General features: G+C 41.8%; 2 protein-coding genes across 2 annotated transcripts; one reads left to right on the top strand and one right to left on the bottom strand.

Annotated features, from left to right (window-relative positions):
* Nucleotides 1–12246: 12246 nt before the first annotated feature.
* Nucleotides 12247–14362, bottom strand: ALG2 (ALG2 alpha-1,3/1,6-mannosyltransferase). The gene is made up of 2 exons (XM_080611296.1): nt 13839–14362; nt 12247–13164 (listed from the first exon to the last, which is right to left on the bottom strand). The coding sequence occupies exons 1-2, from the start codon at nt 14229–14231 to the stop codon at nt 12262–12264; spliced, it is 1296 nt and encodes a 431-aa protein (XP_080467422.1). The 5' UTR covers nt 14232–14362; the 3' UTR covers nt 12247–12261.
* Nucleotides 14363–14481: 119 nt separating this feature from the next.
* SEC61B (SEC61 translocon subunit beta) lies at nt 14482–20057 on the top strand. Its single transcript, XM_080611297.1, has 4 exons — nt 14482–14612; nt 14713–14810; nt 15155–15256; nt 19329–20057. Exons 1-4 carry the CDS (start codon nt 14610–14612, stop codon nt 19414–19416), a joined length of 291 nt encoding a protein of 96 aa, XP_080467423.1. The 5' UTR covers nt 14482–14609; the 3' UTR covers nt 19417–20057.
* The last annotated feature ends 895 nt before the right edge of the window (nt 20058–20952 follow it).

Genomic DNA, 20952 nt, shown 5'->3' with positions numbered 1-20952 from the left:
TTCTCTCTTGCCTGCACCATTTCTCCTCCTCTCCAAAAGTCCCCAAACACATGTGAGGCAGTCATAGGCTGCAGAACTTGGATTTTGTCATTCAGGCTTGCTCTGTAGAGCACTACATCAATGCCTGGAACCAGCAGCAGAGGCTGCTGTGGATATGGCTCACCCATACATACAATCCCAAGGGCTGATATATCCAGAAGGAAACAAGTGAGAGAGTTCCATGAGGAAATCCATGCAGGAGCAAAGGGAGGTTCATTAGCAAAAAAGATGCCGAACTTTCTGCCCAGTTTGCCATTTGTGCGCATCTCCTGAGCCTGCTCTGACAGAACAAATGGATAGGCTCACCTCAACTCATTCTATTGCCCTGAGACAAGTCTGATAATCCATGCTGGAGCCTGTTCTGAGGAAGGCTGTTCCTTGTTTGGGGTAGCTGTCAAAGCTTAGTTGGACATATGGTGAAACCTTTCTTGGGAAAGGGTGACGGAGCAGAAGACAACTTTCACCTTCATATAAGGAGGACATGGAAGAGGAAAAGGGCATGGACTCTTGTGTAATCCTTGTTACTTCCAGAGAAATAATAGCTGCAGTCCTTCCAGATCATGGTGGTTTTGCTTTCTGAGACTGTCTCCCACACTCCCTCAGCCACACTAAGTTTGCAGACCTAGTGCCTGTCATAGCACCTGGTCTAAGTGGGGGCGATGGGAGCTGTCAGGAGACACTATTCTGGCAAAAAAACCCTAGTCTGTAGGACCTGATTAGTTGCAAGAGATCACAATATCCCCCACTGAATGCTTATTACATGACTGCAAGGGGGAAAAAGCTGCTGGAAATTTCCCGCTGTTCGCACCTGAACACCATGATCTAGTGATACTTGAATCTACCCGTTTCTTACCGCTATCTGTTCTTTATGTCCAGGTCCACTCCTATTGGTCTATTTGATTAAGACACTGGTGTGTGATGAGAGCTTTGGAAAAAGGGCATGAGAGATGTGCTGCCCTCTGAAGAAAATAATTTAACAAGTCAACACAAATGGTTGCTTCTTGAGCTCAAGAATTAGCACACAAACACCAGTCCTGATGGCAGAGCATCCAGTACCTCTTTATTCCCCACAGCAGAGTGGTATTTAGAAAGGTGTCTCAGTGGTAAAGCCATGTCAAGTAAATATCAGCAACTATTCTAAAGGAGAGCTTGAATTGGACATGCTTGTAAAGTGCCAGTGAAGCTGATGAGAGGAGTAAGTGCCATGGGGAAAAAGGAGGAAAAATGTGTAGTATTTGCTGGCTTTTCTTAAGTACAGAGGAACAGGACTTGAAATCTTATTTGTTCAGTAAGATTTTGACACTTGTCAGTTCCTGCCATGGTTATGTCATAACTCATGTGAAAGCGAGTATCATCAGCTTAAATGAGATGTCGTCTGAAAGTCTATGGGTAGCTTTCTGGCTGTAGGCCCACCTCCGTCCATTTCATTTGCTCTTTGCCTCTCTCAGGATTGGAATAGTCTTTGCAGTTGGCAAAGGAAGTCTGTTACTGGGGGAATACTTTGCAAACAACATTGCAAAGGGGGAAAACTATTTTTATTCTTCCTGTCCCTGTGCACCAAGATAAGCACCAAGTACAGTATAATGGGCAATTTGAATATTTGGGGGAGGTGAGAGTTTCAAGTCAGAACTTAGTTACTTTGCTCAGCTTGTAAAGACGTGCTGTGAGTCTGGCAAAGCACCTTAGGAATCAATTGCTTGGCCTTTTGTGCATTAATTCTCAGCAGCACAGTCCTAGGGTGAACTTCGAGCCTAGAATCACTATGGTGGATGTAGCACCTACGAAAAAGAAACTCTTATCTTGAAACTCACTGTGGGAGTCTGTCAGACTCAGATCCTGCCTGAGTTCTGTTTAATGCTCTTAAAGATGTTTAACTCACTGAAACTACAGCCTTTGTTATTTGTTCTAATCAACTTTCTATTGCCATTGTAAATGGCCTTGCTCTTTGCCTGGGTGAGAGAATTTGATATAAAAGGGTTCTAAAGAAGGAAGGGGGAAACTAGATGAATCCTGCAGGCAAAAGAGAAGAGATTCAAATTAAGTTGTAAAAGGAGTTGATCTTCCTGCCTGTTTATCATCTGCTTATTATCCAGAGGAGTTTCCATCCAAGCAGCTGCAACACTGCAGTATCAGAGTATCAGGAACCTTTTTTTCCACGTTCATACCATGGTCATCGGAAAAAGTCTCACAGATCCTAGTGTGTTGTAGATTTAATCTTTCTTTCAGTCTTCTATACGGCTTTCACATACTGGTAAGAGAATAGCATTTCGGTACCACACACAATTATATGCAGCATTAATCACAACAGGTAGCAGCCTCTGCTCCTTGCACGTGGTGACCATGCAGTCCAGGCTAGGATGAAACTGTCTGAGATGAGGGGAACAGTTTCCTGAGTATTTCATAATAAGAAGGGCCTTTTGTATCATAGTGATAAAGTGATAAAGAGATGGAGGAAATGAAACATGATAAGAGCAAACAGTGAGTGTATTGCATGTAGGGAGAGAGAAAGAGAGAGCGAGCAAACACAAGATATCAATGCCAATATAATCACTACTTATTAGAGTGTGAATCTGGACGTGAGGTGTTAACTGCTCACAGTATGATACAGCTTGGGTTTAGTGTGTTTTTTCCTTTCTTCTGAAGCACTCTTCAGCAGGCACAAAACACAGTGTTGCTTGCACACAAAGATCATTTCATGGTTGGCACCACAAAGTGATCATTTTAAAAGTGATATAATATATCAGGCTCTAGACAAGGATATCAAGGATATTACTTTATCCAGCTGAGTTCATAAGAAGATCTTCTATAAAATATTTTCTTCAATAAGAATATATTTATCTACTTGGAATTTAGAGAAAGAGGTTGTTCCTTCCTCCAGTTCATTAAAATAAATCAAACACATGTACACTCATATATAAATTCTGATTCCTATTATTGTGAAGAAAATTATGTGTAATTTCTTGTATATCTATACTCACTGCTGTTGCTCCAAGTTTGTTCTTTAAGAAGTGAATGTGGTTAGGGCCTATTTTATGTCTGATGGAGAAAAATACCTTTTAGGAGATTATTTCAAGAAGGAACCTACTTACTCTGGAGAAAAGCAAATTTCTTAATGAAAATCCTACCTTTGTTAATGATTGCATGTAGAAGTCTTCATTTCTCCCAAGTCTCAGCTTGAAGAAGATCCTGGCACAGAGTGCTTTATTTTAGGCCTTCACATATCTTTCTAATCCTTTTTATTCGCTATTTATTTTAATACTGTCTGTGATTACTTTGTATTCGGTGGATCTGCTTCTTCAGAATGGATCCTTCTTCAAAATTGACTGCTCTTCTACTTACAGTGGTCTCAGGATTCACTTTCTCTTGACCTTTTATATAAATTGGCAGAACAATGAATCATTTATTGGTAAGTGCAATATTTGGAGCATACGAGACAGTCTCCCTTGCTCATCTACAGAATTTTGCTTTAAATTACTCTTGGGGACAATATTCATGCTTGGACCCAAATAAAAATCAAGGAATCCACAAATGCAGGTATCAGCTTCTTTGCAGCTTAAAGGAAGGACTGTTAATGCTTAATTATTCCTATGAGATGGATGCATGTTCTCTAATCCTTTTGGACTGATGTCTATTAAATCTTTTTAAATCCACCTCTATAGTCCTTGCTGAGGTGCTTTGTTTGACATGACCACAGCTGGCATTTTTTCAAATTGTATTTTAGAGAACCTGTTCACCTGCATGAGTCAGAGTTTGTGTTGCCTGATTTTAGTTAACTGGGTACGTAATCACAATCTCTTTCTTTCGTCAAATACAAACGTTTTCAGATCTGCAGGGTTAGATTACCATGTCAGACTAATGGCAAGTGCCCTTACTCACTGCAGAGAACATTTCAAATTGAATTCTAATTAATAACTGCTTCATCCTCTAGAAATGTAGCCTCATGAATAACCCCATAACTCCCAACTTCTAAGAATGCACTTCCTTTTAAGAATATATAGGCAGAAAGTAAACTTACATCAGCATTTTAATCGCTGTGGGGGACAGTTTGGACTGGGCCTTTCTCATTTAAAAGGTCAGACCTCCACAGTGGGCTTGTATATATACAAAGTATTTAGAGATGTTAGCATCCCAGATTATTTATGAAATACAGTAGGAATGCAAACTGGGGAATTTCACCCTGTCACCTGTCATGAACTTTCATATAGCTTCAGTGATCAAAAATTCATAGCTGAAGTTTCGCAATACCGTTCACTTTATTCACAGTATGTCACAGATTGGTAGCTTAATTTAAAAGTGCCAATTTCTTGTCTTGCATTCATGCTGAAGTGTTAGAAGAATATTTCTATGCAGAAAATTAGATGCTGCCGGAATAGGTGACAAAGCATGCTCTCCTTTAATTATTATTAAAACAGACACTAGCACTGGATGAACTAAACATCCCCTTTCAGCAGAATTCTTTTGGTGTATTGCTGTCTGTGACGATGCATAGATTTTCCGTGGGACAGGAACACTTTCAGGAAGGGAGTTCTCTGTTTTCATGTCCTTTAAGCACTGCATGTGCTTTTTGGGTGCCTTCTTGATCCATTTTTCCATGTTTTGGGATACTTAAGGATAAAGCTTCTGCCCAAGATCAGAAGAGGTCTGAATATGGATCAAAGATCAGACTGTGTTTATATTCTGTTTTCAGCAGTGCCTGAAAGCAGATGCTTATGTCTAGCATCATTTGCATGTTACAGTTCCCAGCTCCTAAGCACCAGTTATTGATGGACTTTCTAAGCAGTGACTGTATTTGGACCATCAATTTTAAATCGACCTATTAGCCAAACCATTTTTTTTAAACTATTTTTGGCTTTTAGTGTTATTTTAGCACTAAGAAGAATAGTTCTCACCATGTAACTGTGCTGAGAGGAAGAAGACTTTGTGGGTATTTTTTACTCTGCAGTAAGCCTGTAGAACCTGCAGTCTAGTGCTACTGTTAAACCCATGTCATCATGCAAAAGAGAAAGCAGCATAATCAACAGAACCAGGAAAAAAAAGGACAACTGTGTTTTCCTATCTAGTGTTTCTTTTTTTGCTGCTAGGTATCTGCAAAGCACAAGTTTAACACAGAAGCATGACATTGTGCTTGCTACATGTAAAGGTGAGGAACAGGTTGAAACCTTGGAAGCAGTAGCAAATAACCTCCATTCATACAGTGATATCCAGTGGGTCCCTCCAGAGGCTTTCTTCACATTTTGTTCTCATGCTTCAAGCAGTAATAAATAGTCCTGTTTGTTAGTATCACTTCCAGATTCTAGCTTCAGACCACTGGGGTTTCTCGCAGTGTCAGAATATAGCCATTGTAGATAAATGGAATTAACTGATTGCTCAATAGCTGTGGACAGTGCACATGGAAAGGGTTTTTTTAAAGTCACTAGACAGCTCCTTCCAAGCCAATCAGACCCCAGCCTGTACTGCTGCTTGGGGTTATTCTGCCCGAAAGTGTGGGGTTTGTATTTACCTCTGATATCTTTAGTTCTTTTTGGCTCAATCTTCCAGACTGCCCAGGCTTCTGTCTGTGATGGTTCTACTTTCCAGCATATATATATCTTCTCCCAGCCTGCTGTTATTTGCAAACTTTGTGGCAGCAATATCAATACCATCGTCCAGATGGTTGACAAAGATGTTGAATACTATTGGACCCAACAGTGACTTCTGAGGTACTTCACTCATACTTTCTGGCCAGAGTCCACCCTCACGCTCAAAGCAGGGTCAGCTATGAGATTTGATCAGGCTGCTCAAGGCTTTATAGAGTCAGGTCCTGAAAACCTCCAAAGATGGAGACTGGGCTCCCTGTCTGGGCAGCTGGTTTCATGACTTGTCTGTTCTCATGGTGAACAGTTTTTCCTAATATCTAATTGGAACCTTCCTTGATTTGATACGATTGGAACTAGATGATCTTAAGGTCCTTTCCAACCCTATTATATGATTCTATGACTCTATGATACATGCCCTTTGGCTCTTGTCATACTATGAGGCACTAGGGTGAAGAGCCTTGCTCCTTTCCAGTAACCCCTTACAAGAGCAGAAAGGCTGCTATTAACAAGCCTACTTCCCTCAGCCTCTCCTCACAGGTCACGTTTGACCATGTTCTTTTACATATTCCATGCATGAGGAATTTAATGTTTAACAACAAGCCTACCGTTTTTTAAAGTTATGTTACATGGGATTTTGATCTATCAGAGTGATACAGCAATGTCTTTAAATCACAGCTCAAGTACACATGATTTTGGGAGAGTTTTGCAACTGTAATGTGCAGTTGAGTCACAATACAAACGCGATTCAATAACTAATCTCTATAATATATTCACCATTATGAACATGGGTGTTCCCCTCCTCTGGGAAGGAACATGTGGGTTGAAAGCCACTCAAGCCTGTATATCTCTTCAGAGTTCTTCCTGTTTGCTGTTTGCATTTCATACTCTATACTGGGCTGACCCATGCTGCTATATTTCCATTCTTTTTATTAACTTGGGGACCAACAGCTACACATAGTTCATTCACCCAGCTGATACAGCCATTTGCCTAGAGCTGGTTCCCTTTCTGTTGAGGTAAGTTCACAGCTGTGCAACACCTATGCTTGGCAATTCCCACATCCTGACATCTCCAGGCCTGTCTGGCTCACCTTGCCCGAATATTGTGGGATGCCCACCTCGTTATTACACAGTGGTCCTGGTTCCCTGTCCCTAGTAACCAAATGGCCCTTGCTGCTCCCTGACAGTCTAACTCTATCCTGACTGGATCTGCACAGGTAGTGAGAAGCAAGAGAAAGGATTGAGTGGGGGGAAACTGATATAGGTGGGGGCTGAGGTGGCTCTGGACTTCTTCCTGGCCTATATGAGTGCTGGTTCCTCCACTAGCACCAAAGATAGCTTCGTTGTCCGACTGCTGATAAGTCCCCTCTAGAACATCAGGCATCTTTATTCATCTGCTGCATTACCTGCGCTGCCCCTGCTGGAGCTCTATTTGGACCTCTCTCACCTTGGTGAGGGTCAAATGTCCTGCTAGGCTCCAGTCAGTAGGTCCCTCTAAGCAGTCCTTTGCCATGTTAGTGTTCTTGGGGTTTACTTGGTTAAGAAAAGGGGTTTTTTTAAAGGGTGGAGGCAAATAGGTCTGTCTCATGTTTCAGGTGCCAGAAGAGGGGTGCCAATGAGAGATACCTTCCTGACAGGTTTTGCTCTTCTGTATTTCTCTGTACTCATCCTGCATTCCTACAGGAGCTGATGGTCAGATCTCTTCCTGCAATTAATCATTACTAGGTTTGTTTGTTATTTCACATAGCACCTCATTCTGCTGTAGTTTTATTTACAGGGCTAATCCTAGGCAAGGATCAAGATTAAAAAAGAGTAAATCAGACAAGGTGTGATGCTCCTGTGATTTGTTTTACACACTTGCAAATACTTAGAGATGCAACTAAGAATTATGCTTTGTTTGGTTGGTTGATTTGTTTGCTTTTTACTTTTGCTTGGGAATAACTGAAGAGGGCTTCTCAATTTTTTGTCTTTTACAAATCTTGCTACATAGGAATTCTATAATTGTGAGGGGAAAGTTCATTAAGTAAAGTATGATATGTGCCTGTAGTTGTAGAGTAGGTCATTTGAAGGCTAATTTCCCAGCGATTTATTGTCTTACATAAGAGTTTTAAAACTTATTCCCTTTATCCATGTAAAACAACTCCAACTGATTTCTATTTTCGTTTCCTCAATCGTTACATTTTTCTTCTCTTTCAGTGCACAGGAATTGGAGTCATAAAGATACCATAATGTTAACAGATTTGTTTCAGAGTTCATGAGGTCAAACTTGTTGGTCTTCCCATATGACTAACAGTGTAAAAATCTGGAATTGCCTCAGTTTATCTTGGGCATAAAATAACTGCCACTGAAGAACTGCACATCAATAAATCACCTCTGAATTATTTCTTATTGGGTGACATGTTCTAATTTCTCCATAAAAGCAGATAGGGGTAACTCTAATTAAAATGTCTATTTCTTTCTCTACTATTTGTGTTAACATTCATGCTATTGCATACACTCCTTTCATAATACTATAATTTTTCAGTATTCTACAGTTACTGTTTCATTAAAAATAGCCCTGTGAAATTAACTGTATAATAAATAACAATTCAAAATATATCTGCCATTTCATCCATGAGGAATAATAATAAAGCCATAATAAAAGGGAATCAAGTTTAGCAATATGATAACGTAGCATGAGGTTTTTATAGACTCTCTGTGAATGGTAAAATCTATAAATTTTTTATATTGTGTAAAATTGTAAAAAATAGTAACGAAGGGTTGAGGGGAGGTAAAAAAGCAGCAGTAGCAGGCGGGTTTAACCCTGAAATTGGTGGCTTTCCCATTGTTTTTTTAATAGTCTGAGAAGAGTGTATAAGAATTATGCATATGAAATTGTTTGTGGCTTTTCTTATTTACTACAGGTACTAAAGGTAAATTGAAGAAAACTGTGGGTTTCCACTTTCCAGCCCACAGTATCTGTAAATGAAGAAACTCTAAAACCTCATCACCTCTCTCTTTGCCTTCCTTTGTTCACACCAGTACATACTCTACCCTTATTTGTTCAAAAGCTTTAAACAACTTCTTTATTTGGCTTCTTTTCATATATCTGGGTTGCAATCGAAGGTAGAAAGATGTGCAAACATGGGGAGGATAGGACACGAATTCCTCCTTGCCATCGTTTTCTTCTTGTTGCATCATCCTTCACACTACACTGGTGGGATATAAATTTAAAACCTTAATTCTCTTGTAGGCTAATGATAATTTATTTAATTGTACTAGTCCAATACTTACCATTTCTTTGGACAGCAGACTGCACAAGGCATTTGCAATTTGGTTTAAATAAAACACTCTTAAATAAATTTTTATTTAAATAATGGAGAGAGGAGGAAAGATACACACAAATACTATGGATTTCTGAACCAGGTTCAAACCAGGTACAAATAACTATTGCTTTTAAAACCTGTCATTTTGGAAGCTCAACACTGGTGAGCCTTGTTTTCTTGTATTGTGGTGGTCTAGAGATAGCGCAACAAAACGTACTTGATATCCCCTACCTCATGTTGATGTGTAAATTTGGGGGCACTTGTCATCCCATGATAGAGGTGTTTCTCTTTAATTGTGTGGGTCTTTAAAATAGCAGTAGTGAAAGGGCAGCTGTGATCACCCCACAACTGTTCTCTACAGGTTGGGCAGAGAAGAGATTCAGAGCAGCCCTGCAGAGAAGGACTTGGGGGTGTTGGTCGATGAGAAAATGAACATGAGCCAGCTTCAGTGTGCGCTCGCAGCCCAGAAAGCCAACTGTGTCCTGGGCTGCATCAAAAGCAGCGTGACCAGCAGGTCGAAGGAGGTGATCCTGCCCCTCTACTCTGCTCTCGTGAGACCTCACTTGGAGTATTGTGTGCAGTTCTGGTGTCCTCAGCATACAAAGGACATGGAATTGTTGGAACAAGTCCAGAGGAGGGCCACGAGGATGATCAGGGGACTGGAGCACCTCCCGTATGAAGAGAGGCTGAGGAAGTTGGGGCTGTTCAGCCTGGAGAAGAGAAGGCTGCGTGGAGACCTCCTAGCAGCCTTCCAGTATCTGAAGGGGGCCAACAAGGATGCTGGGGAGGGACTATTCATCAGGGACTGTAGTGACAGGACAAGGGGTAACGGGTTCAAACTTAAACAGGAGAAGTTTAGATTGGATCTAAGGAAGAAATTCTTTACTGAGAGGGTGGTGAGGCACTGGGGTGGGTTGCCCAGGGAGGTTGTGAATGCTCCATCCTTGGCGGTGTTCAAGGCCAGGTTGGATGAGGCCTTGGGTGGCATGGTTTAGTGTGAGGTGTCCCTGCCCATGGCAGGGGGGTTGGAACTAGATGATCTCAAGGTCCTTTCCAACCCTAACTATTCTATGGTTCTATGATTCTATAAATCAGTCATCAGGTTTTGGAGCACAGGGCCCTTGTGTTCCACATGGTCACAATCTACTCTTAGGGTGCCCCAAGAGCTAAGATTATTATGGCTGAGCATCTAATGTCCCTTGGGATATACAAACCCTGGACAGGCTGTAAGCCTGATCAGCCTGTGGCTGATTAGCCACACCTGACTAACAAATCCTGATAGCATCACCTAGTCCCCACTGAATGGTTCTGGAAGATAATAGAAGCATGGCATAGTTTGGATTGGAAGGGACCTTTAAAGATCATCTCAGCCCAACCTTCTTACAATGGGCAGGGATACATTCCACTACATCAGGTTGCTTGAGATGGGGAGCAAGAGATCTTGAAGCAGCCCGAAGTGCTATGCCATGCCTCTACATGCTGACCACAGCTTCCTGCAGGAATTTGAGGTTTACCTGCAGCTGATGGTGAGCACAAAGGCCTGGCTTCATGAGATTCAGCTCAGCTCCTGAGATGGCCCAAGGTATCTGTCAGGAACCAGCAAGACAGGCTGCTTCACAAGGAATGACAGTCCAGAGGTGATCACATCACAGGACAGTGGTATCACAGACCAGGGCCCAGTATCCAAGAAGGAAAAATTCTGTTGACAGTCCCAGAGGTCACCAGGAGGGCTAGGCACATGCCAACCAGTAACACAAATCAGGAAAGGGCTCGTAGCCCTGATTCGAGTATAAATGGAGCTACCACTGCAGTTATGCTGGTAAGTGTGCACTAGTATATACCTTAGGCTCCATATTAACTCAGTGCAACCTGGAGAGGAGAATGTAACATAAACCAAGCAACCACAGGAACTAGCCGCAGCCAGCTTGCACCTTCTAACTGGAGCTTGAAATGTAGGCCAAACATGTCTTGAAGGCAGTAACATCAATGATCACAGATTATTTTAACACTCTCCAGGCCCTGCAGTCACTCATTGCTACACCTATCCTGAAAAAGTTGCACAAAGATTTAGGAAAACTTTTTTTTTTTTGGGGAGGGAGGGGGGGGAAGAGGAAGGAACACAAATGCTGGAACAAGCAAGAGATGATAGATTGAGGCTTGCCAGTTCTTCTGACATGAACAGAAATGTTAGATACAGGGCCTGTGAAACCACCTGCTCCCAACTTATAACGAATAAGCATTATAGCACTCCAAATTCCTGATTAAAGACGAGGACACTCTGAAGATCTTTGCTTATTTGACTTTAAATAAAAGCCTTCTACTGAGACCTAGGCTGCAGTCCTAAGCAATGAGAAGACTGGCCTCTGTTGTGAAGTACTAAATGTGAAAATGCCTGAAACTATTTTAAATACAAATTGTAGAATTTAGACTACAAAATTGCATTTTATAGATAAAATGTGATTTCAAAGAATGAAGAAGTCAAATTACTGTCGTATGTGCAGTCACTACATTAGGAGGAAAGTATCCCCCAGCTACATTATTCAGAAAAGTTATACCAAAAAGTTACCACTAAACCAGGCAAAATAAAATGTCTTTATTGTCTGCTCTGTGTCAACATCTTTAAGTGCGCCATCATTCAGAATGAGATGTTAAATAGAGGGGATATCATTTAAGTCTCTACAAACAAGGAAATCTCGAAGTAAAATTACACCCTCAAGAACCACAGATATCTGCATAGACACAGGATTTCAGTACTAATGTTTTTGCATGAGGTAGTCTGATGTCCCTGGTTTTATTCTAGTCTGTTTCCTCCTGCTCACACCTGTACAGTTATGACACCCATTGTGACTACATGATGCAATTTAAGAGCAGTAGGTCAATCATTTTAAAACCACCCAATTCACATGCCCAACAGTGCTGTTATTTTAAAACATGCAGTTGGCTGTAAAATTCTCTCCATACTTCAGCTGAAATACATAAAAATAAAGCGGCACTTGTCTTAGCCATTTACAAAATGTGGATTTGTACAGGATCGCATTTTGTATAGTAGAAAAGGTCCAGCAATTTCCTAGTAAGTTACTGCCATATAACTACCCATTTTTCCAAGGCACTGTACACAAAAGAACTGCAATGGCAGACCAGCCTACCACATGAAAATTTTAACCTTCTGATGAGGCAGTGGGGGATGTTTTGCCTGTTCTTTGTATCAAGTGACAGAAGGCAACACAAGAATAACAACACAGAACTTCATACGTCCCAGATTCTTCATCATAGTCACAATAAATACCAGTCCCCTACATAAATGAGAGATACAAAGCAGTAAAATATAATATGGGAATATAATTTTATTGTGTTAATCTGCATATGTATTGGTACAGCTGTTCCTTGAATGCTTCTGAGGAAAATTTTTCCATAACTCTGGCTCTCCCAGCTGTTCCCATTGTGTTCTTTAAGAGAGGATCTCTTACAATTTTTTCCATGGCCTCAGAGAATTGTGTTGGCAGAGGATCACACAAAAATCCTGTAACATTATGCAAGACTGATTCTAAAGGACCACCTGAATTAACCGCTATAACTGGACATCTCATATACATTGCCTCCAGAGGGACAATGCCAAAATGTTCATTGCTTGGTGTGTAAAGCACACATATAGAGTTATTAAAAAGAGCGATTTTCTGTTCATCTGAGAAGGACCTCAGAAAAGTGACATGGTCATTAACATTAAGCTTGGCTGCAAGTCTCCTCAGCTCTTCATAGTGTTCCACATTTTCCAGAACTCTTTTGTCATAACCACCTGCCATAACCAGGTTAACTTCATTCCACTCATGAGAATCAAGTCTTCCTCGAAGCTCATGCAAAGCTTCAAGAGCCAATGCTAGATTCTTTTTTCTCTCATATCTATTAATGGAAAGAAACAAGAACTTTTTCTTTTTTGGTATCAGGTCAGCTATGTCTGCAGGAACAACCGTTTCAAAGCCACTGATGTTGAGCGATGGGTAGAGGACATCTGGGTTTATGTGAGATAAGGACTTAAACGTGTCCTTGAACACACTGGCGGTAAACCTGCTATTCACAACAATACAGTCTGCCATGCCAGTAGTGTACTCTTCTAGCCAGTCAAGTGGTAATCTGTAGATGCGCTTTAGGACAGATTCTCTCTTGGTCAGAAGCTGATCAGGAAAGTGACAGTAAAACAAAACCTTCTTACGAGTTCTGGCCAGTCTGAGTACAGGAATGCAAGCAGACACCTAGTGCAACCAGGAGAGACACGACAAGAGTAGACAATCATCATCTGGTTTAGTGCTGCTGCTGTTCACACATGATTTCAAAGCCATACCCTGAGAGCCAGTCTTTTACAAGCCAAACGCCTTAAAATCATAGAATAGTTAGGGTTGGAAAGGACCTTAAGATCATCTAGTTCCAACCCCCCTGCCATGGGCAGGGACACCTCACACTAAACCATGTTACCGAAGGCCCTGTCCAACCTGGTCTTGAACACTGCCAGGAATTGAACATTCACAACTTCCTTGGGCAACCCATTCCAGTGCCTCACCACCCTAACAGTAAATAACTTCTTCCTTATATTTAACCTGAACTTCTCCTGTTTAAGTTTGAACCCATGACCCCTCATCCTATCAGTCCAACCTTCTTCTCCTTCTCCCCTCCACATCAAACTGCACTCTCTCACCCAGGACCTCCCACTGTAGCTCTGCATTTCCTCCCTCACCTCGGCTTGCGAGGCCGCCAAACCCCGCCCCCTCTCCCTGCCCTGGGACTCCCCCATGCACTTTCTTTTGACAAAGCCCACCACCAGGGAGAGGGGTGGGGGAACCGCAGCAGCAGCCGCTGCCGCTCCCTACAGCTGCCCCGTTACCCGCCAGCACCCCCGCAGCGGCGCCCTCCGCCTGGCCCGGCCCCGCACCTGGTCGCAGACGAAGACGTCGGCCCGCTCTCCGCTGAGCAGCAGGATGTAAAGCGCCACGAAGGCCATGCGCAGGGCGGCACACAGTGCGTGTCCGCGGCCCCACAAGCTGCGCGGCAGCCACCCGCCGGCCTGCCGTACCGACAGGCCGCGCGTCTCCGCGAAGCACCGCCCGGCGTCGTAGTGCGCCGTCCAGATCTGCACCCGGCAGCCCTGCGCCTGCAGCGCCAACGCCGCGTCCACCACTAGCCGCTCCGCGCCGCCCAGCCCCAGGTCCGGGTGCAGGAACAGCACGGACGGGCTCTCCCCACCATCCTCCTCCGCCGCTGCCATAGCTGCTGCGGTGGGCCCAGCGACCCAGCCGCCCGCAGCGCACCGCCCAGCGAGGCGCATGCGTAGCCCAGCGGCCGCCGCAGGACACGTCAGCCTTCTTCCCGGGCCCTGACTTTCGCCCTCCCTTCGGGCTGTCCAGGTGCTGCCTGCCGCTTCGCCCCACGAGTTCTCCACTCGGGCAGCCCGGCCGGTCGCTGGTGAGGGAGAGAACTGCTCCGAGGAGCTACGGAGAGCCTGCTCGCTCGGAAAGGGGCTAAGGAGCAGGGTAGGAAGGGAAAAGAGGCCGGCGATGCTCAGGCATCACCGCGGGTAGCCGCAGGGTCCCGGGAGGCGCGGTGGGGGGCGGGGCTTGCTGCGGGCAGGGACGTGGCCGGGGTAGCTGTTCGGGAGCGTGTGTGAAGTCGTGTCGGTTTCTGAGCTAACGTCGATACTGCCGCCATGGTGAGGTTCTGCCTCAGGCAGGGGGCGGCTGAGGCTGCCCCTCTTCCTTGGCTGTGTCCGCTGCCCCTTACCGTCTCCCGGATTTCTCTATTTCCCGCAGCCCGGGCCCAACCCCAGCGCTACTAGCGTCGGTTCCTCCGGCCGCTCCCCCAGCAAGGCCGTGGCTCCCCGTGCGGCGGGCTCCACTGTCCGGCAGAGGTAGGTTCTCAGAGTAGGGCAGTTTTCTTTCCTGCCGTCCTTTGCACTTGACGGCTGGGCACCCCCAGCGGCGGGCAGAGGGGCTGACCGTGTGCTTCCGCGGGATGTACGGGCAGAGCTGCAGTGGCAGCCCTCACCGGGCCTCGGTGCACCTGGCCGTAGCCTTAGGAGGTGCTGTGCCCTCTGCTTGTTGGCTGCACAGGCTGATACCCTCCAGTTGCCTAACTGTACTGTCTGATGCAAGTGTCTTCCTTCTGTACAGTCTCTTGGGGTGTGTTGCCAGCTAGAAGCTGGCAGACTACTAATGTGTTTTGGTCTTTGTTTCATTTTGTTGTACCCTAAAGGAAAAATGCTAGCTGCGGGACAAGAAGTGCAGGCCGTGCCACATCCACAGGCACTGGTGGGATGTGGCGATTCTACACTGAGGACTCTCCAGGGCTTAAAGTGTAAGTTGGGTGTATGGGTGGTGGCAGGCATGGGGGCTGTGTATTTCATCTGCTTCTGTAATCTTTCAGTCTTTGAACTGAGACATCAGTGTTTTGGTCTGCATGGGAAAACATGCTGAATTGATGGATGCTTAGATTTGGAACAAAGTATTTTACTTGATATGTAAACCTGGAGAGGTAGTTCTAAAGTTTATGAAGTTTATAATGGCTTTAAAAAGGTAGGTACATGTTATATTTGGTAATTGCCTAGTCTTGCTTTAAATGGTCATTGAAGTCTGTAAGCAGTCCCTTTAAAGCTGGGAAAGATTACTTGTCGCGGTGAATTTAGGCATCTTTGTGCATGTTTTTGTTCTCTTTTAGTTAAAACTTCTGGGTTGTTTTCTATATTAATAGGTATGTAATGATCTTGCAACCCGCTTGAAAACATAACTGATACGCCACGTGCTTGCAGAATCTCAGGTGTTTTTATTGAAGAGCTGAAGATAAACTATTTTAGCTAAGCTTGCACAGCAAATAGCATTCTGGTATATCTCTGTTTTTACAAGGTGATTATTCCAAGATTATTGTCAAATAATTGCGGTAGTGTCCCTTAAACTGAAAGGAGAGCCTAAGTTTTTACTTTTTGGCTGGTTTGAGTCAATCAGATCACTTTCCCAAACAAGCTTTACAGCCTGATACTTGGATAACAAAGGTGGAAGGTGTATATCAGCTGGTGGATGCATGTTAAGTCATACCCTCAGTGGGTGTTTATGCTTCCTGTAGAGTTATACTTACTGGCCTCTTGGTCTTACTGGGTTGAAGAGAATTCATTAGTATTTTATTTTGGAGCCCTTTAAGGGGGCTGCTGCTGGCTGTGCAAACAGAACATTTGGGGAAGGGCTTGTGATAGTCTAGTTAGTGATTGTTCCATGGGTAGTCCTTCCTCAGAAGCTCTTACGTGTTTTTTCATTTTCATATGTGCTTGACTTTAAAAAACAAACCTTTAAAAAGCAAACCATTAAAGTAGTGGTGCTCTGCTACTTCAGCTTTTGCTTTCTTCATTCTGAATCCAAAGAGGAGACAAGTCTAAGAAAAGAAAAAGCCAAAGAGCAGTAATAGTGTTCTAGAGTAAATCTGTGCAGACAGGCAAAGGCAACAATTTTCTGTGTTGTTTGGCCTACTAAAGCTCAATTAAAAAAAAGTTAGTAAAACCAAACTAAGAAAAAACAGAAGTGTTCTTACTGTTAGGTAGATTTTTATATTTTTTAAATACTGTGATACAAGCTGTCAAAGCAGATTTACCAATTTTAGTAAGTTTCATTGTGAGTCCTTTGGTGTCACTTTTGATGTTGAATGGCCACTTAATTGTTCTAAACTTCAATACAAGCAGGTCAGTAAGTAGACTTTTCCCTTCTATTTACGTTGCAACACACTGGTTCCAAATTTTGAGGTTTTGAAACACTGAAAGTGTTGTTTGGGGTTTTTTTGGTGTGTTTTTTTTTTTTTTTTTTTTTGTTTGTTTGTTTGTTTGTTTGTTTTTTTTTTTTTTGTTTTGTTGTTGTTTGCTTGCTTGCTTGGAGATTTTTCTGCAGGCTGCCACAAGTAGCTATATGGTCAGGCTTTTAATGAAAGAAAGAAATCTGTAAAAGTGGTTTGGTTTTACAAATCAGCTGCACACCAGATGTAATGCCTTCTGAACCATGGCTTGGGAGCAACATTCTTTCTTACAGATTTCCATATATTTTTCTATGCATGTTTTTTCCATAACAACCAATTGTTATGTTCTTTGTCCTGTTTGGTAGGTTTAAAGGTAAATACAGGTTATAGAGGGGTTGTGGTTGCCTCAGTCAAGTGCTTCAGCTGAAGTTTTTAAAAATGTTTGTGATTGCTACTGCATACAGCAGTGTGAGAGCTTAGCGTGATGGTGTTTTGTTTTAATCCTGATGTTCAAAATATGGGATCTTGAAATTACTATGGAAAAGAACCAACATAAAATTACCTGAGAACAGGTTATTTCATGCTAGTTATGATTTTATATTTTCTGCATGGTTATATTTTAGTCATTTAGAAGCTGTACTCAACATCAGAAGTGAAGAGTATGTTGAACAAGCAAGTTTGGTTTGCCTCAGGACAGTACATTTACCTGTAGTACAAGATTCTAGAACATAGGAATGCCTTTAAAAATAATACTAGCAAAAGGGAGGTGTGGGGAATCTGATTGAGAGTGGGATGCAATATTTTTCTCTTTAAAACTCAGATCGAGCATTGTATACTTTGCAAGGAAGACTAAACCCAAACTTGTTGCCCTTTCTGTGGCAATTGATACCTGTGGTTCCCATGTCTTGTCTTGTGCTTTCTTGTCTGAAGAGCTATTGGTGGTGTTTCCTGTGGGTAGAGAACCAATTTAGCCTTGTGATATAGTATACAACCTTATGAAAGACATTCTGAGAACGAACAGTGTCAACTCTTAGAGGTGCCTGAATCTGTTTATTTAAACTGCATGGTGTGCTGAGAAGAATCAGATGTATGGAGGAGAATGGCAAGGTTTTAGCAAGTTGTCTTTGGGACTGGAAGAAATAAGATACATGTCAGTGTTCGAAAACTGTTTATTTTGTCATCTGCAAGTTAAAAAAATCTCAAAACAACCAAACAGCTACCAAACATACAACCAACCTTCCCTTGTTTATTTTTGCATTGCTCTGTTCTGGTTAGTGGTGCTTCTCTATTTTTGCCTTTGGCAAAGAGTAGCTTGCGTATTACTACTACTAAAGGCTCAAAGGGATTAAATAGTAATTTAAAAAAAATTTAAATAGGAATTTAAAAAACCTTATAAGATTTTGTGCACCTGATATCATTGCAGTTTATATTATGGAGAACATAAACTTCAAATACATATAAAACACTGGGGATCGAGAACTACATTCTGTTGCTTGATGAAACAAGCTTCTTGGTAGGGGTTGCTTATGTAGTCACTGTGCATGTGTATTTTACTTTTTTATTTTATTGTGCACGTTTTGTCACTGGTTTATGTGATAAATGCTTTGTGTCTGTTCAGGGTTCTCCATACCCCAATAAATCTATGGTGGATAACAAATGAATTTTAAAACTCAATATAAGATTGCAGTTACGAATATTTGAAGTACATGGACCATGATCTCATATAAAAATACGTTAGTGAATTGTTTCTATCCACTTTCAGCTTCTTTCTAACTTTGTATTCAGGTAACACCTGCTTATAAATAGTAACCTGAAGGACCCAGTTAGTCCAGGCTGGATAACAGAATTCATGTTGAAAATCAGAAATGAGATTATATGAAGTGAATGGTATGAACCAGTGCTGAGTGCATGCAATTCTGTAGTAGTGCAGATAACAGTATTTTACCACAGTGTGAAACAGATGATTTAGTCTCTCACCGTGCTAAGATTAAACTGGCTTTTAAAAACATCACCATACAATTTCTAAACAATATAATAATGGGGAGGAAAAAAGTTAAGAAATTTGTTAATGTATACATTTTGGGTAATGATTTAATGATGGGGTTAACTTTGTCATTCTGTGTATCTTTCTGAAGGAAACAAAGTCTCTGTTTCTCACCCACTGTTGCCATTGTTTCCACAAGAAATAAAACTTCTGGGAAAAACTAAAGCTAATGTGAATCTTATGCCAAAATTTTACTAGCCGCTAGAGGACTCTGTTGGTTTTTAATCTGACTACATCTCTGCTCAGGTGGCTATCCGAGTAGTAAAGGCAGTTGATAATTTTCCAGAGATTGTTTGCACAACATTGAGTAATAATGAACTGTTAATGGCTTTTTAAATGAGTGATTTTATGTTTTTATTATTATTATATATTGTGCTTTGTAGTTATGTAACAATTAGGGTGTGTAAACGTATCTTTAAAAATGGACAGCAGCAGTTTTAGATAGAGATGGGTATCTCATTTGTAATACTTTAAGGTATTTCTGTGGGAGCAGAATAAGTTTTTTCATACAATTGCTTATGAACTGATAAGTTCACTTGGCTGATAATGACTGGCCTTTGGACAAAGCAAACTTTTTTTTTTATGTTAATGCATTTTTTTCTTTATTTTTAGTGGGCCTGTTCCAGTTTTGGTCATGAGTCTTCTTTTTATTGCTTCTGTGTTTATGCTGCACATCTGGGGTAAATACACTCGTTCGTAGACTCAGCTGCCAGCTTAAAGCATACATCTTGGACCAAAAATATGGTGGATCCTGATTGTTCTTGGAGAAAGACTGGGGAAGCTTCCTTTCATCTGCTGAAGTCCTGTCAACTTTGACTCTAATACTGAATTAATTTCTCAGTTTGCTATTTGAGCAGGTTTAAAGTTTGTCATGCGTCATTTTATATTTGTATCTGTACACTTAGAATACAGGAACTGCAATAAAAGTTGTGTATGGAAATAGAAACAGTTTTAACTGTATTTTTTCCTCTTATCCCAGTATTTGACAGTTCAGATTCTTCTATACTGTACATTGCTATATAATTTTATGCAAGAAGATCTTTGGTTGGTTGGGTTTTTTTTTGTGAATGGGAGAGGCAAAGTCAGGTGCACAAACAGGTGAAGTAACAAACATGTCCGTTGAAATAAAACAGAGGTACACTAGCTGAGCTGGTCATGTTTTTCTGTTAACCCCAGAAAAATAGCTGGGTTGATTTCATTTATTTCCCAAATGCAAGTTGAACTTTACACGGTGTTCATTATACATGAAAGTATATAAGTGCTTGTTTTTCAATTTGCACTGAAGGAACAACAGGGTGAACTGGTTCCTAACTGATTTTAAAAAGAATAATTGCATGACTGTCAAAGACATATTTCTTCTGGAGGTCCAGACTCTTTCAAGGAAGACTTTAGTGAGTTAAAAATGGAATGAGAGGACTTGAAGAGCAATGGCTGTGTTTTAGATAACAGGACATGCAAGTAAGCTGAGATGTAGTTAAGTGGCTCTTCAGTTAAGTCTCCAGTTTCCTTGTGGGTGGTGTTCTTTATTTGCCTTTTGAACATTCAGACAGCTCTTCCTTCTTTTCAAAGGTACTTACATATTGGTGCATTAGTGTTTCAGATGTTTCTCACTGCTGATGTGGTGTTGAGATTCAGATAACCAAATCAGGCCTTTCTAAATAGTTGGATAAAATTATTTTAGCCTGTTGTTCATGTTACAATTTCTGTTTGAATATCAGCTTGTAATGGGAAGACTGTTCATGGTTATGCAGCCTTGATACAAGTGTTGACTGCTGACATGTTGTGGAAGCAGCCTTTCTCATGCACTACCTTCCTTTAAAGCAGTTCTTAAAGTACCATTACTTCTGAAAGGAAGAAACTTCAGGGTAATTGCTCTGAGCTATGCTTATGCCATAATGCCTAGTGTAAATGCAGAGGGTTGAAAATTGTGTTACAAAATATAATGGTAGGAGGATTATGTTTTCAGAGGATTGAAGGTTGAGCAACAGGGAATTCTGATGACTCAAAGGCAGTGGGGTACCAGATTACACTAAAGCGGTGGAAATTGAGCCAAATAAGTCATGTGTCAAAGGGAGAAGGATCCACAAATCACTTGCTGCTATGGAAGGGCGGTAAAAACACAAGAGAAAATAAAACAAGTAGGTGTATTTGCTCACCACTTTAAAAGGTGGAGATAAGGACCTCATTTAAATGCTTTGCCTAACAAGAAAATAAAGTCTGTACAGTGAGTGTTTTC

The sequence above is a fragment of the Psittacula echo genome (genome assembly GCF_963264785.1).
Source record: "Psittacula echo genome assembly, chromosome: 2".
NCBI classification, from domain to species: Eukaryota; Metazoa; Chordata; class Aves; order Psittaciformes; family Psittacidae; genus Psittacula; species Psittacula echo.
Note: the sequence above shows the minus strand (reverse complement) of the source record. Positions and strands in the feature narration are given on the sequence as shown.

Bases quoted from the DNA above. Each gene is read 5' to 3' on its own strand.
- ALG2 (XM_080611296.1), bottom strand. From the start codon at position 14,231: ATGCGCCTCGCTGGGCGGTGCGCTGCGGGCGGCTGGGTCGCTGGGCCC. The intron at 13,165-13,838 runs GTGCGGGGCCGG...TGGTTGCACTAG, and splicing joins ACGTCTTCGTCTGCGACCAG to GTGTCTGCTTGCATTCCTGT.
- SEC61B (XM_080611297.1), top strand. The intron at 14,811-15,154 runs GTAGGTTCTCAG...TGTACCCTAAAG, and splicing joins GGCTCCACTGTCCGGCAGAG to GAAAAATGCTAGCTGCGGGA. The intron at 15,257-19,328 runs GTAAGTTGGGTG...CTTTATTTTTAG, and splicing joins GACTCTCCAGGGCTTAAAGT to TGGGCCTGTTCCAGTTTTGG.